This window comes from Orycteropus afer, unplaced genomic scaffold (assembly GCF_000298275.1).
Source record: "Orycteropus afer afer isolate SDZICR_OR568_19922 unplaced genomic scaffold, OryAfe1.0 scaffold00040, whole genome shotgun sequence".
Classification (NCBI taxonomy): domain Eukaryota; kingdom Metazoa; phylum Chordata; class Mammalia; order Tubulidentata; family Orycteropodidae; genus Orycteropus; species Orycteropus afer.
In genome coordinates, this window is record NW_006921627.1 from 14,501,252 (window position 1) to 14,516,853 (window position 15,602).

General features: G+C 39.2%; 1 protein-coding gene across 1 annotated transcript in view; it reads right to left on the reverse strand.

Annotated features, from left to right (window-relative positions):
* Positions 1-2,638: 2,638 nt before the first annotated feature.
* LOC103193912 (alpha-2-macroglobulin) overlaps positions 2,639-15,602 on the reverse strand; it is a 64,403-nt gene continuing 51,439 nt past the window's right edge. The window contains exons 29-36 of the mRNA XM_007937217.1: positions 14,080-14,303; positions 12,303-12,521; positions 12,019-12,146; positions 10,956-11,046; positions 10,216-10,284; positions 9,480-9,582; positions 8,697-8,738; positions 2,639-2,751 (exon numbers count right to left, since the gene is read on the reverse strand). Of these exons, the coding sequence (XP_007935408.1) occupies positions 2,639-2,751; positions 8,697-8,738; positions 9,480-9,582; positions 10,216-10,284; positions 10,956-11,046; positions 12,019-12,146; positions 12,303-12,521; positions 14,080-14,303 (989 nt within the window). The remainder of the gene's footprint in view (positions 2,752-8,696; positions 8,739-9,479; positions 9,583-10,215; positions 10,285-10,955; positions 11,047-12,018; positions 12,147-12,302; positions 12,522-14,079; positions 14,304-15,602) is intronic.

Sequence of the window (15,602 nt, forward strand, 5' to 3'; positions counted from 1 at the left end):
ACTTTATCTTGCTTCTTTGTGTGGACTGTGATGGTCTGTTGTTTCTGAGGCATCATGGCATTGGATTTATATCCCTGTTAACTGTTTGTGATGAGTAGCCAAGGGTGATTCAGGCTCTTCTTGGTGGTTTTTTATTGTTGGTCCATTGGTGTAGAAGGAGGTAGTGGCTCTCACTCAGTAAGTGAAGTTGCAGGAGATGTGGGTGTAGTTGTGTCTTTTGGGGATTGTTATTGTCTCCCACTCAGATAGACACAAATTACAATTGAATAACTATCAAAAAACTAAAAGCCCATGGATAAAAAACACACCATGTAAACACACAGGAACAGTAACCAAAAAAAGAAAAAAGGGGAAAAAAAAAAAGAAGAAAAAACAAGGAAACCTGCAATATCTGGGGATAGGGCACTAAGAAAAAAAAAAGTAGAGAAGGAGAATAATAAATTTAAAAAAATGGGAAAAATACAAAAAGAAAATCAAGGAACAGGGTTAGCCATGAGAAAAAAGGGGGAAAAAGAGAAAAAAAATAATAAATTTCAACCAGGCACAGGAAAAAGAAAAAATGCTGAAAACTGGGACCTGGGAAGGGGAAAATTAAGAAGAATAATAAAAAGGACAAAAGTATTAATAATATTAGTTGTTTTAAACAGACTAATACAAGCAAACTATTCACCAGAGAAAAGAAAGCAAAAAAGAAAAAAATAAAAATAAAAAAAGAGAAAAAAAAAATTGGTGGAGGACAGAGCAGGGCATTCAGGCTCCGTCTGAACACACAGACTGTATTGGAGTTCCTGTGGGCCCAGAGGGTAGGTGGGAGTGGGAGATGGCCGCACCTCCATTCACCAAGCCGGTATAGGGTATAAGAATAACAAAAGGAATGTTGTACCTTGTCAGTCTTGCAGGTCCCGAGTGTCCTTGGAGTTGCTGGAAAGCAGAATGTGTTCTTAAGCCCCAGGAATCTGTGAGAGCGCTGTCTCTTTAAATATCCAAAATAGTCAAGCCAGTTTTTAAACCTTCAAAATGACGGTGTCCTCTGGACCGGCAATAGTCCACAGCTCAGCCCACCTTTCTCTTCACCTTCTCCGTTTGTTCCCCAGCCACCATGCACAGTCCTCCATGCAGTTCCTGGCTAGTAGGGTGATTTTTAGGTTAATTCTTAGGTCCTACCAGCACTCGGGAATCTCCAAGCTGTCTGTGCCATCAGGATCGCTCAGGATCGCTGTCAGACCACAGCTCCGTGTGTCTCCTTTTTTGGCATTTTCATGCAAATTCTTCTGCTAGTTGGGGGTTTAGTCCACTTCTATATCCTTCCCTTCAAGGCTCAGGGGTCCAGAATTATCTTCTGTTTCTGTGTTAATTGGTTTCCCTTTTCTTTGTTGAAGAGGGTCTGTGCAGTCTTTCTGCCTAGTCTGCTATCTTGCCACAACCCTCTTCAGTTCTACTCTTATGCCCTTTTAATATGTTACTTATTTCTGAAATCTTAGTATTAATCTTCTGCATTTCTTTTTTTGTTTTTTTATGGCTTGTAATTTTTCATTTCTTTGTCAGTTTGTTATTGTATTGTTTTCCTAAGTTGTTCTAGAGTTGTCTCAGTGTTTTCCTTAATTTTGTGAGTGTTTTTCTTGATCTGTCTCCCAGTCCATTGAAGGTACCTAAATATAATTCTTTTGAATTCCTTATCAGGTAGTTCCAATGCTTCTTCTTCTTCAGGTAGGTTTTCTGGGTTGTATCTTGGTCCCTTGTTTGTACTACTTTATCTTGCTACTTTGAGTGAACTGGGATGGTCATTTGCCTCCAAGACATTTTGCTGTCATTGTATTTATATTTAATTGGTGATTGTTTATTGGTGTGATTCACCCGGGTTTTTTTTTCCTTCCTGAAATGAGGCTTTTTTTGGGTCTGAATGAGAAGTGAAAATTCAAACAAAACAGAAAGAAAGGCCTGGGATGGGTGACAGGCTGTGTTAATTCCCAAGGTTGGCCTAGGAGGTGGCCAGAACTAGACATGAGGGATGCGAGTGGGTGGGAGTTGGGGCAGGCAAGAGGCCCAGGTCAGGGAGTTCTTTTCCAAGGTTTGCTCAGGTTCAGCCTTGTCCTTTTCTGTCAACTTAGAGCTGTCTTTGGTGGGGATCTTGAAGCTGATGCTGGATGGTGAGCTAAGGATTGATGAAGAGGAGATGTAGCTATAGTAGGATTTGGAGGCAATGATGCTGTTTATCTCTCAGCAGAGAGTGTTGCAAACCTTCACTGTAAGGGGCCACAGGAAGCATATGAGGATGTAGAGGACCACAAGGCCCACAAATATGCTGACTGACACCATGAAGAAGAAAAGGGAGTGTTTGGCATTGAGTGGGATTCCATGATGTGCAGCAGGAAGATGGGCTGGTAGTCACAGTATGTGCTCTTGTCCACACCTCTGGTGGGGGATGGGTCCAGGATAGGGGAATAGCATGGCACCCTATGAGGATCTTCCAGGCCCTACCAGAGTCCCCTGCCTGGCTCACCTATTACTTACCAACACTCGATCCCCACACTCAGGTCAGACTTGATGATATTGAAGGGGTTGTCCTCCATGGTCAGCCTGGTTTCCAAGGCTATCCTTTCCCCCTTGGTTATCCTGTTCCCTGTGGTCGTCCTGTTTTTCATGGCCCAGATGAGGCTGTTAATTCTTTGCAGGCCTCAGTGACTTCAGTGAGGGTAGGGTCTTGGCTCTGAAGGCTGCCTTGAAAACTGCTGGATTCTCCCGTCACCAGATCTTGGACCAAGAGGAAAGGGTTGAAGACTTCAGGGATATGGTAGTTAAGTTTGTCTGTCAGCTTGGCTGGGCCTGGTTGAGTGGCTGGGGAGCTGGATATAGTTATTCCCCATGGTAAGATTGGTAATTAACTCCGTGGTGGAATCTATTGGAGCAGCTGAGTAGCTGCTTTAGGGATGTGGTCTGCTTCTTGTATATAAGATGCAGCTTTGGAAATGGTCTCTAGCTTTTTGACATGCTTGAATCCTGGATATAGCCAAGTTGTTGATTAGCAGCCTGCCATACCCTGCTGATCTTGGGACTTTATCTGGACTTGAATTAGTGGCCTGTCATGTTGTCTGGTGGTACGGGGACTGTGCCGTTTCTCTTGTCAACCTTGGGTTTGTCAGCTTCAGCAGCCAGTAGCTGCCAGAGTGAAGAAAAGCCTCCAGCTTCAATGGGCCAGGAGCAAGAGGCTGAGCTGAAGCCCAAGGTCGAGGGGCTTTTGCCCAGCCCCTAAAGTCTGGTACTTTGAACTCAGACTTCTAGCCTCTCAAACTGTAGGAGAATAAACTCCTGTTTCTACACACCATCCTATTTGTGGCATCTTCTGTTAAAGTGGCACTAGGTAACCAAAACAAGGGAATTGGAGGGGTTTCAAACAGGAGGCGAAGAAATTAGCTTGGCTGGAAAGGTGAAGGACAGGGAAGAAGGAGAGAGATGGGCTGGAAAAGAAAGTGGTATTCAACTATGGGAAAGGCAAAGATGCTGGTCAGGGCAGGAAAGGAAGCAAGGAGGTGAAGGATGTCAGCAGAAGAGAAGGGGAGGAGGGGTGGATGGTGGGAAAGGGTTGGGAGATAGGAGAGGAGGGAATGGAAAAATGATGGAGAGTTAGGGGAGAAACAGAAGCGAGGACAGATGCTTTATTTTGGTTTGATATATCTGAGTAAGCAGGGTTGGTGTCCTACTCTGTTCTCTAGTCTGGCAGCACTTAGGCACTCACCACCTGTCTCCTCGTGGGTGTGATAAAGGATCAGAATATGTGCACAAATCTCTGTTAGCTATTTGTGTAGAGCAGTTGAGACCTAGGTGGGCTGGTATTAGCCGCAGTCTATCATTGATCAGTTAGTGCAAAAGGAGGTGGTGGCCCTTGCCCAGTGGGCAGGCTTTAGGACATGCAGGCATGGTTGTGTCATGTAGGCACAGTTGTTGTCTCCCACCTGGTTGGACAATAACCACAAGGACACCAAAAAACCAAACGAACAAAAAAATAAAAATGAGAACAAAAAACATAAACCATACAACAATCAACAACAACCACATACACACAAAAAAAATCAGCAATATCTAGTGAAGGAGGAATAAGAGAAGAGAACAAGAGAAAATGAATAATAAAGAAAAAAAAAGGGATGAGAAGAACAAAAAGAGAAAAAGAAGAAGAGAAAGAAAAAAGGGAACCAGGAAAAAGGAAACAAAATAAGAACCAGAGATGGAAAAGAGAAAAAAAATAGAAAGAAAGAAGGAAGAAAAAAATGAATAATTTAAAAACAAACAAACCAGCAAACACAAAACCGGGGGAGCAGGACACCCGGGCTATGTTTTTCCTGGCCAAGCAGACAACAGAGAACAGGGCACCTGGTTCTGGTACTAGTTCCTGCCTGTTCAGAAGGCAGCTGTTGGCAGGTATCTGGACCAGGATGGAATTCCTGCAGGCCCAGAAGGTGGGTGGGGATAGGGGATGGCCACACTTCCATTCACCAAGAGGGTGTGGGGTACAACGGGAACAAGGGGAATATTGTACCTTTCTAGTTGTCAGCCACCAGTGTTGTTGCCTGTGCATACAGTCCTTGGCAAATGGAGCCAATTCATAGGTTTCTGCTTGGAATGGAATACCATTTGCAAATATTCAGAATGGTCACACCATCAGGACAGTTGATAGTCTATAGCTCTGTTTGTCTCCTTATTCAGGTTCTTCTACTAGTTGCTATTTAATCTACTACTTCATCCTCCCTTAGAAGCTCAGGCCTCCAGGGTTATCTCCTGTATTTGTTTTAATTGCTTTCTTGTTTCTTTGTTGTAGAGGGTCTGTGTAACTTCTCTGCCTATTCCACCTTCTTGCTGGAAGTATCCTCTTCTCCCCATTTATTCTTTCAATTTTTTAACAGTCCACTAGTGTGAAGTAATCCTCAGGGTTTCTGTGTTTTCTCTTTATACAGCAGCAAGCAAAATAGCATGAGAAGACTTCCCACTTCCCAGTTTCATTTCTTAGAGATTATACATTTCCTATGCTTAACTGACAATCACATAGATAACTGCATCTTAATACATTCTTGTTCACATGTGTCAGATGTGAATTGGCCTCAGCCAGTTCTGTTTAGGTTATTTGTGGTAGTGTGTCAGTAGTTCCTAGTTTTCTTGTGTTCAAGCTTTAGCATCTATTAGAATTACTTGGAAGACTTGTTCAAACACAAATTGCTAGAACACAACTCCAGTTTCCAATTCAGTAGGTCTAGGATGGGGCTCATGATTTGCACTTTTAGCATTGCTTTGTTGATGGCTCAGGGACAAATCTTTGAAAATGACTGCTCTACAATATTTTAGACAGCTAAAAAGTCTTGACTATCACTTATTTTCACTAATGTGAACTATTTTTTATTCATTAGGATGAATAAAAGCCACTAATTTCACCGATGAAAACTTATCATACATTTATTATGATAATTAGTAAAGCCTTTATTATTGTTGGGAGATAAAGATACTTGAAGTAGCTGATTCCAAGCTCTCCCTATCACCAGGTTGGATGTAAATCCATTTTCAGTTATAATTAAGCCCTTTCTCCAGGATCATTTCAGAATTGGGATATTTCACCTTGAAACTTGAGGTCATCATATCTCCAGTCCATCATGGCAATGAACCATTTGTAGTATTTATTACATAGCTTTACAATGATCTAAATATTCCTGTTTATTTGCTTATTTTTTTTAAACTATGCAGTGAGTTTCTCTAAGAGAGAAATCCCATTTTATTTAATTTTGTATGATAGCATGGAGCACAGTGCCTAAGGCATTTGACTGGTAACCAGAAGGCTGGCAGTTCAAACCCACCAGCCACTCCTCAGAAGGAAGATTGGGCCATCTGCTTCCATAGAGACACAGCCTCGGAAACCCAAACCCAAGGGATCACTGTGAGTCGGAAACAACTCCATGGCAGTGAGCTTTTTTTTTTTTGAGCATGGAGTCTAGTGTCTTGTACATAGTAGGTACTCTATTAAATGTTTGGGGACTGATTCTTTGTTGCCCAGATGATACAACTAATGAGTTGCAAAAAAAGTATACCCACTCTTAAAACGTCTTTCACATCATGATTTCCCTATGGAGAAGAAAACTGGCAGAATTTATTATAATCCTGTCAGCTCGTTTCCTTTAGCCACACCACTGATTTATGTTCCATGCCCTAGCATAATGTTTACTTTAATGGCTAATTATAATGGATATCAAACTCTGAAAATGTTTTTCCTGATTTTTTTTTTTTTTTTAACCTCAGGATAGGCCATCTTGTCTGCAGTGAGTTGGAGAGGTTTAGGGTTAGAAGGATGGACTTAGAAGCTAGACTTCTTGGTACTAAATTCTGGATGTGCCACTTATAGCTGGCAACCGTGGAAAATTATATCAAATAACCTTGGGCAAATTATATCTCTCTGTGCCTCAGCTTCCTCATTTGCTCTATCCCTATAACCATTTTTCATAGGGTTGATACATTAATAACTGTGAGGCCCTTAGAGAAAAAAGTGATAGCTTCTGTCATTTATTATTGCCCAGCCTGGACACAGAGGTAAAGATTGCATGAACTTCAACGTCCTTCCAAGTTCTTAGCTTTTCCATGCTCATCTTCTGTCAAAGTAAATGATGTTGTAATTCTAGTGCTAAATTAAGACTAGGTCTCCTTGGATTTTCCCAGAGGATCTCTTGGGCTTTGAATCTGTTTTAACTTTTTTTCCCACTACTCTACAAGCTCCTCCTGAAGCTTCTGCCTCCTCCTTCGTATAATAGATGATTTCAGTACTTAGCACAGAGAAAATATAAACTAAATACTGTGACTGCTCTGATTCCTTCATCTGAATACCTTCTTTATAGCTGTTTTTTGATCCTGGCTTAAGGTTCAGAAGAAAAATCTCCAATATATTGGACTATTCTTTCTTCTGGAAAATATTTACTTCTACATGTATCACTCCTTCAACATATTCACTCTCTCATCTGTTACCCAAGATTAACTGACTAATCCCTCTTTTTCGTCAATGGCTGATTTTGCTCTAACTGAGGACATATAACTCCCATTTCAGTTCAGATTCCAATACATTATTCTCCCTCCCAATGTAACCTATCAAACTTTCTATTTCATCATTTCCCTTTAATGTGTAAAGTCTTTTCAGGTCAAGTCAACTTTTTATTTTATCCTACTATCTACTCTTTTTGGCTTTTTCTTAGGGTAGTCCCATTACAAAACACTCTTTATAACCTCCTAGTACGTACTTTCAATACTTTCCCAATACTTTGTTTTTTTCTGGCAGCCCTTACATGAAGCCTACTCAGACCAACATCACTATAACATTTTTTTGTATTCTGAAGTCTCTCATCCTTTGTTTGCTATGAATTTTTATTTCAAGATTCTACTGGGAATCATATGGATATAAATACTTATTGAATGAATGAGAACCAATGATAAAGAATAACCAGAAAAAGAGTTTATTCATCAAGTCTCTGGAGAGACAAAACCCTTTTCCTCTGTATTCCACAGGGACTCCAGCAAAGCAGTTTCTGTTGATGTGCTCTTCAAGCATTTCCTTCATCTGTGACAGTGGAAATAAAAGAAATTAAGATGGACTTGAGTTTTCTCAGCAGTGAATATTCCTTCCTTAGATCTGGGTAGCACAGTGCTTAATGACAACCAGTTAGTACAGTAGAAAATGAGATTCATTACAGATAACTACCCAATAAGCTTGACAGCACACAACAACAAGAACAACAGCAAGCAGTCCTACGAACTGTCTGCGGTTTGACAGTCAGTGGCCCTCTCCCAATAAATTTATTTTTCTTTAGTAATATGCGGTATGAGCAATAGGAAGTCTATGAAAAATATTTAGTCAGAATTTTATCAGTGATGCCACTAGGTGTCACTCAGTGTGGTAACTTGTGGTGTCACTGTCCCCATCCCCATAGATCTCCTCCTGTACCAGGCCATACAGAATGATTAGTAATGTTTATAATCACTTTTAACATAAAAAAATACATGATAAACATACTTTCAAATTGCTTAAACATAACATTTCTTAGATTATATGAATATTAAGAACAAATTTGTTTTGTGAAATCTTTCTATATTGAATTATAACATTATTAGTTACAACATTATTCGTAACTGAGTGGAAACCTTTTTTGATTTTTCTCCTTTTCCTTTAATTACTACTTAATTCTTAAAAAAGTTATTGATATAGGTTCACAAATAGTAATTATCACTAGAAAATTTGACAAAATCAAAAGCACCAACAGCACAAAATCAACAGCACATGATTATAGCAGTGCAGGGGAAACCACGTGATTCGAAGCATCATTGTAATTGAGTAATAATAGTAGTTTTGACTGGGTCTCTTAGAAGTTTCAAAAGTAAATTAGCATAGAGTTTTAGTCTTGTAGGTATACTGATTCATGTAAACTAGGCTTACAAAAAATGTTTTTGTTATAACTACAGAGATTTGTTTTTAATAAAAAATAATAATTTCTGCTGAAACACTGCACAAACATTTCAGGACAGTTATTTTGGTATCACTCCCTCTGGCAGGCAGTGTCACCTGGTGCCTTCTGGACCGCCTTCAAACCCCCTAGTGACACCACTGATTCTATAGAGGAGGTGATTTGGAGGACAAGCCAAAGGGGTTCTCACTGCAGTGAGAAAGAATGCTAATTGCTTACCTTTGCTGCAAGGAGCATTGTACTCAGCAATTGCAAACTCATCTGAAAAAGAAAACAACAAAGCACAACAAAAATAACAACAAAAACAAAACAACCAAAAGGCATTATGTGAAGGGAGAGAGAAAGCAAACATCTGTGGGATATAGGTCGGTGAAGGGAACTTTATTGTAGGAAGAACTGCATCCTCTGGGAAATGCGGCATTATTTATTTGCTTGCTTGCTTGCTGCCTTGTATTGTTACCTTTTAAATATGATCTGTTTCCCTTTAGCCTAAACTCCTCTCCTCCGCCATGACTATAGGTCTATTAGGGAAGTAATAAGCTACAACTCAGGTTGAGAACAGGCTCAGAATGCAATTCTTCAATCAGGACAGCCTCCCCTCTGCTGTGCCCTCAGGCAAGCCCCTCAGGTCCTTGGCCTCTCAGCCTTTAGCCTAAATTTTGTAGGTAGAATAGTTCTGATGTTATACTTTTAAAAAACTCACATTGTCCTATAGACGTTTTGTATTAGTAGTTGATACGTTTATGCGTTAGTAGTTTCTACAATGTGTGTATAGAAGCCAAAGAAAGGAGAACCTTTGTGAAGGCTGAAGAGCCTTTATGAAGGCTGAAGAAACTTCTTGACTTTATGAGAACAAAATGAATTGATAAGAACATTTAATCATACATCATTATTTGTTTGGTCCAAATCAATTTGTTTTGTCATAAATCATCTGAATGTGTTTATCAGATCTAAATTTCTCTGATCAGGAATTTAGTTTCCATGTGAAAGTCTCTCACTCACCTGTCTCATAGTAATCATAGACTTTCACTATGGCTGGTTTTAGATCTTTTACTGGGACGTCCTGCAGAACCATGAAGGACAAGCTCAATGTCTGATTTGTCACCTAGAAAGAAAAAGGGAATTAAATGACTTTCCAGGGGCCTTTCTTTACTGTTCTTTGGATAAGTTTAAGTATTCAGCCATTTTTGGGATTTTTTTTTTTCCAAATACAAACTAATAGCACACTGCAAGAGTCCTTAAATTGTGCAGAAAGCTCTTAGAGTACAGGGATGAGAAATTCCTCAAATTGTTTCTTAAATCACTAAAAGAACTTGTATGCCCCGTGAATGCCACCAGTGCGTACCTGTTCATAGGGGATGAATAACATGAATAACATGGGTGACTAGCTGTGTCCATTTTTGAATATCCTGATGTACAGTTTCACTCCTCTGTCTTATAAAAATAATGCTAACTCATTGCTGTCTTAACTCTCATAAAATTTGTAAACTATAATATCCATCAATATAGAAGTGAATGAACTATGGTATAACACATAACAATAAAATCATATCGGTTTATTGATGGGACTAGTGTCATTATTTTATGGTCAAGGTCCTTGTTCACATTGACAGAATTTTCCTCTTTTTATATGAATGTGTTATGGTGATGTTGATATAATTATTGTCTAATTTTCAGATGGCTTCCTCAGAGAGATTATTATCTATGTTTTTTAAAACTAGACTGGCAGGGCTCCCACCTTATCCAGGTAAATCAAGACATGGTTGTTGCTGACTTCTGTCCGGCTCACATGGCTAGCTCTTTCAAGCTGAAAAAAATTAAGAAGTCACAAATGTTAATAAATAGATGTAACCGTTGGAGGACCCAGGGAGAAAAGAGTTTTTATTACCAAAATTAGCTTGAGCATGGGATTTTTTTCCAAAGTTTCTTGTAAATAAAGACAATAATATGTACAATTTAAAATGAAAGATAATTTGAATTAGTATGACACATAGCCTATGTATAAAGTTTATTTATCTGAAGAAAAGGGAACTAAATACCCTACACTTGGGAATAAGTCATATTTTAAAATTTGATTTGCATTCTATTCCTTTATAAATGAGGTTTTCTTTTTTTCCTTGCTGTAACTTATTTTCTGTGAACTTCGGTAAAATTTATAGTTTGTCAATTTGTTATTTTCTTATTTGGCTTTTCATTGGTTCAAGTGTATAAGCTTTATTTTCTTAATTAGATTATAAGTTCTATGGAAGTAGGAACCTACTGACGTTTTCTTCTACTAGTTATCATGGCTCCTAACAGAGTGTGATGTAAGCAGTGGGTACCCATATAAACATGCTAAATTAAAGTTCTGAATTCGAAAAAAGTATAACTCTTTGATAGAGGCTGATTCAGTACTATTTTACTATTAGCATTTTCTTAGTCTGAGGATACACTAAACATTAAATAAGATATCATTGCCTGGGCTTATAGTAAACCTACCATTTTTACTGTTGGTTTTAGGGGAATGAAACCAGATACCATCTTCACATCAGCAATCACCATGTTGGAGACAGAGCGGCTTCCTGTGTAACTGGAGATCCAAAGAAGGAAGGCATTAGGATTTTCTGTGTTATTAAAACACTCTCTTTTGCAATGTTCACAGGAAGTACCCAACAGCTTCGAAAGCTGCATGAAACTCTTCCTTAATATCCCACCCTAATGACTGGGAGGACTGGCTGTGCATCCGAGTTGTCAAGGCTCTTTTTAGAGCTACAGAGACCAGGCCTCACTCTGGACCTGTTGAACCAGAAGTTCAAGTATGTGGACCTTGAGGATCTGTGTTTTAAGAAAGCTTTATAAGTGATGCATAGCCTGGGCCTGAGACTTTATTTATATAGACTAATCTATGCTACTGCCTCAGAAACCCAAGGAGGGGTCGCTATGAGTCAGGGCTGACTCGACGGCAAATAACAACAACAACAACAATCTATGCCAGTTATTTGTTGTATACATTTCATCTTGAGGTTTTTCTGAACTATTATCTCCAACAAGTTATAATATCCTCTGTGGATAGATACCTTTTTTTTTTTGGTAAGCCAAGTAACTACTTCAATATTGCTATAAATACTTGTGTTTTGCCTGAAATATTATTTTATATATAATCTGATATTTATTTATTGCCAGAAGGAATCCTAACTATAGTCCCTCCTTCCTTCTATTCAAGCTTTTCAAGAATTCTCCATTTTTATCTTAGGTTGAGAATACGATAGGATTTTATAACATTAGAAGGAATTCAGATTGGAGATATGGGATAATGTTCTTTATTTAGTTATTATTCAGGGGAATTATTAATAGTGAGGATGGGCAATGATAGATTTTCAAGAATGGATATTTCTTGATGAATTTCTCATCATTGAGAAATTTGTCAACTAAGACAGAACGCTGCATTTTAAATAAATGTAATGCAAACATTTGTTGTCACAATGCTCTACTAACTGAGAGATTCTGATAAGTAGATTGGCTGTTATTCTCAGAAATAAATGATACAGTCAGAAGGTTCTACCTGACATTCAGTGAGATCTGGAAGCTGGTATGAGCTTTGGGTCCATCACAAGTTTGGGGCACAGTGTGCACCCCCAAGGCAAATGGAAACTCTTCCTTCTCTGGGTGAACATTGTATCTCAAGGATGTCTGTGGAACATCAAAAACAAAACAAAAGTGTTTTTCTCCCTTCCCCAGCATTCTTCTCAACTTCTTCAATTCTAATTTGCCCTATCACTTGCTCAGTTAGGACTTTCCAGAAGGGTTATTGTGAACCCTCTGCCCCATCTCTCCGAATAGTCTCACCTGGAGGTAGACACATCTGTCTCCTTTCACTTTTGCAGTGTATTCACCAGGCACCTCTGGCAATGAGACCTGCTGTAGTAATAGCTGATTGTTGTTATCCACTTGGAAGTTTGTGGAAAAGGTCCGTGAATCCTGAATGGTCACCTGTGCATCTTTCCCAGTCCTGGAGAAAGTGGCTGCTCCGTACCTGGACAGGGCATAGAGAGCCACTACTGTGTCCTGAAGGAGATGAGGGAGAGAACCTGCTCAGATATGATAAGCCTTTTTCCCAAAGTCCCATGTTAGCTACCACAAAGAAGCTTTTGACATCCTTCTTCCCTTGCTACTTAAATTATGAAGTTCTAATATTAAAACTGATTATAATCTTTAGATAGATGCTAGTTTTGTAACAGGAGCTCTGGTAGCGTAGTGCCTAAGGCACTTGACTGCTAACCAGAAGGCTGGCAGTTCAAACCCACCAGCCACTCCTCGGAAGGAAGGACGGGCAATCTACTTCTGTAGTGATATTGCCTTGGAAACCCAAGGAGGGGTCACTAGAAGTCGGATCCAACTCGACAGCACATAACAACAAGTTTTGTAACATTTACGTATTATTTTGTTTCTCAGAAAATTGATCCTCTTTTTTCTACAAATATGGAGGGATACGTAATGTGGGGAATATATGTGAATGGGGTTATTTCCTGGCATTAGCTCTTTGCCTCTGATGTCTTATTTAACATCTATGCCACTACTCAACCAAATTCAATCTGACTCCCCAAATTAAACTCTGCTCTGCTGCTGAGGTCAACGCTTTGAGAGAAACAAAGGTCCTTAACAGTCATGACCAAGGTCATGCTTCAGTTTCTCCAAAGGAAATAAAATATGAATAACTAATTGTCTTCTGGATTTATTGATACTTTTTTGTGGCTTTTTCTTTTCTTTTTTTAAAAACTTATTGCAGTATATGCTCAGTGGTTCCCCCTGGTATGTCATATTCTCAATTCTCATCAACACTGAGCTGACATCTTTTAAATAATAGATTTTTAAGAGATAAATCATAGGTATTTTGACAAAATTAATTTTGTTTTTTTTTCCATTCAAATGGAAAACAAAATAAAATACAAGGTGAAAATAATAGGGTACCTACTTGCCACATTTTCTTTCTCTTTTAGGATATACACACTTATACCTAAATTATCTTTAATTTAGGTAAAAATTTCTGTACATTCTGTTCATTGAATGATTTTCTAGATACATTGAATGATTTTCTAGGCTCAGGAGGTGGGATGAATAAAAATATCTTATGCTCCTGATAAACAAATGATTGTAGTAAGGACAGGGAAAGCATGAAATGTGTTAGCTTCAAAAGAAGCTATCTAAATAGAATCCAAGAATAGAGAGATTTTCAAGGAGAGATGGTTGGGTTTGGAGTAGAGTTCCTGGGAACAGTTTGGAAAGGACTCTTAGAACTTCCAAAAGAATTGTAGATTTTCTTGTCTGTCCTGTTGAGGCCATTGATCATAGGTCTTGGTGCTCTCCTACTACTTTAGGGAGGTACACTAGTTGGAAATAGGAAACTATGTTAATACCACAGGGATGGGGCCAGAATTTAAGGCACTTTTATTTTAGTTCTCTCTGACTTTCATTTACCCTTATTTGACTAGTATTCAGAGAATACTAGAATACTCTTTCCCATTTCAAGTTATTCTCATCTTCATTTTTTCTTCTTGCTATGTGGTTAGATCTTAAAACTTTTGTTACCTGAAACTGAGGTAAAAGGTTCTAGTAAGCCACAGACCTGGGTGGAGGAGAAGCCGCCATAGGAATTCTGTTGCTTTGTGATCCACTTCACTATGCGCGTTGCAGCAGTCAGTTCCTCTGGGGTTGGGGCAGGCTGGGCAGTGAGTTGAGCAAGGAGCACATAGGCTGTCATCTCTACCTCAGCAGAGGGAGCCTGGGGTTGGTAAAAAGGCGTCACTGGTGCCCTGGGTTTCTGAGGTCGTGCCCAGTGGAGAGACTCATCTGCAGGTGAGAAAAAAGGATTTACAAGTCATTACATATGCATATTTACTTTAAGGTGAGAGTAGAAAGAGCTGAAAGGAGGGCTGCTTTCCAATTCTAATTGCTCAAACCTTATACAGATGCTTTTCTTCTATGTAAATCTTAAGCTGTGTTCATCAGGGCTAAAGTAGGTAAAGGAGCTCTGGTAAGGAGTCCCCGGGTAGTGCAAATTTTGGTTGCTAACTGAAAGGTTGGAGGTTCAAGTCCACCCAAAGGCTCTTGGAAGAAAGAAAGGCTTGGAGATCCACTTCCAAAAAATAGCCATTGAGAACACTATGGAGAACAGTTCGTTTTTGACATGGTATCACCACAAGTTAGAATCGACTCAACAGGAACTGGTTTTAATGTTGCTATGGTCAGAAGCCTAGAGGTATCTTTGTTTTCAAATGGTTGCTATAGTTGAATTGGTGGGAGAGAGAGATGGTGGAGGATGTTCTCTCACTAGTTGTGGGCATTTCCTATTTCTTATGTTATGTAGACCTTGTCTGGGGTTTGCTTTGTTTCCTACAAACCTTGTCCTCAGATGTTTCTTATAAGGATCACAGACTGCATTAGCTAACAGATGTTCACACTCATTAGACTGGAAAAAAATACAGTAATTGTTAAAATGCCAAAGGCTCATAAGGACGTGAAACAATGAGAATGGAAAGACACAGCTGTGGGAAGTAAATTCTCTTTGGAGACCAGTTTGCCAATATTCAGCAAAGGTGATGATGTGCTTAGCCTCCTAAACAGCAATTACACTTCTGGAAGTAAAACTCAGAGATACTCAAAGATGTGTACCAGAGACATGCATACAAGCATTCATTGTAGAGTTGTTTGTAACAGCAAAAAATTAGAAACAATTCTCTCCATGAGGAGATAATTTATGTATAAATTATGTTGTATAGTAGTGAAAAAAATGAACTGGAGTTGCAGGCATTTGTATAGGAGACTTTCAAGAGCATAGTGTTGAACTTAAAAAAAAAGGCAGGCAAACAAGAAACCAAAATGCAGAAGTACCCCAAACTATGATGCTGCTCATGTAAAGATGAATAACATAAAAATTCTGAATATTAATTAAAAACTCAAAAACTCACTGCTGTCGAATCTGATCTGACTCATAGCGACCCCTCCTTGGGTTTCTGAGGCGGTATCACTATGGAACTAGATTGCCCAACCTTCCTTCCGAGGAGAGGCTGGTGGGTTTGAACCGCCAGCCTTCTGATTAGCAGTCAAATGCCTCAGGCACTATGCCATCAGAGCTCCTGAATATTATTT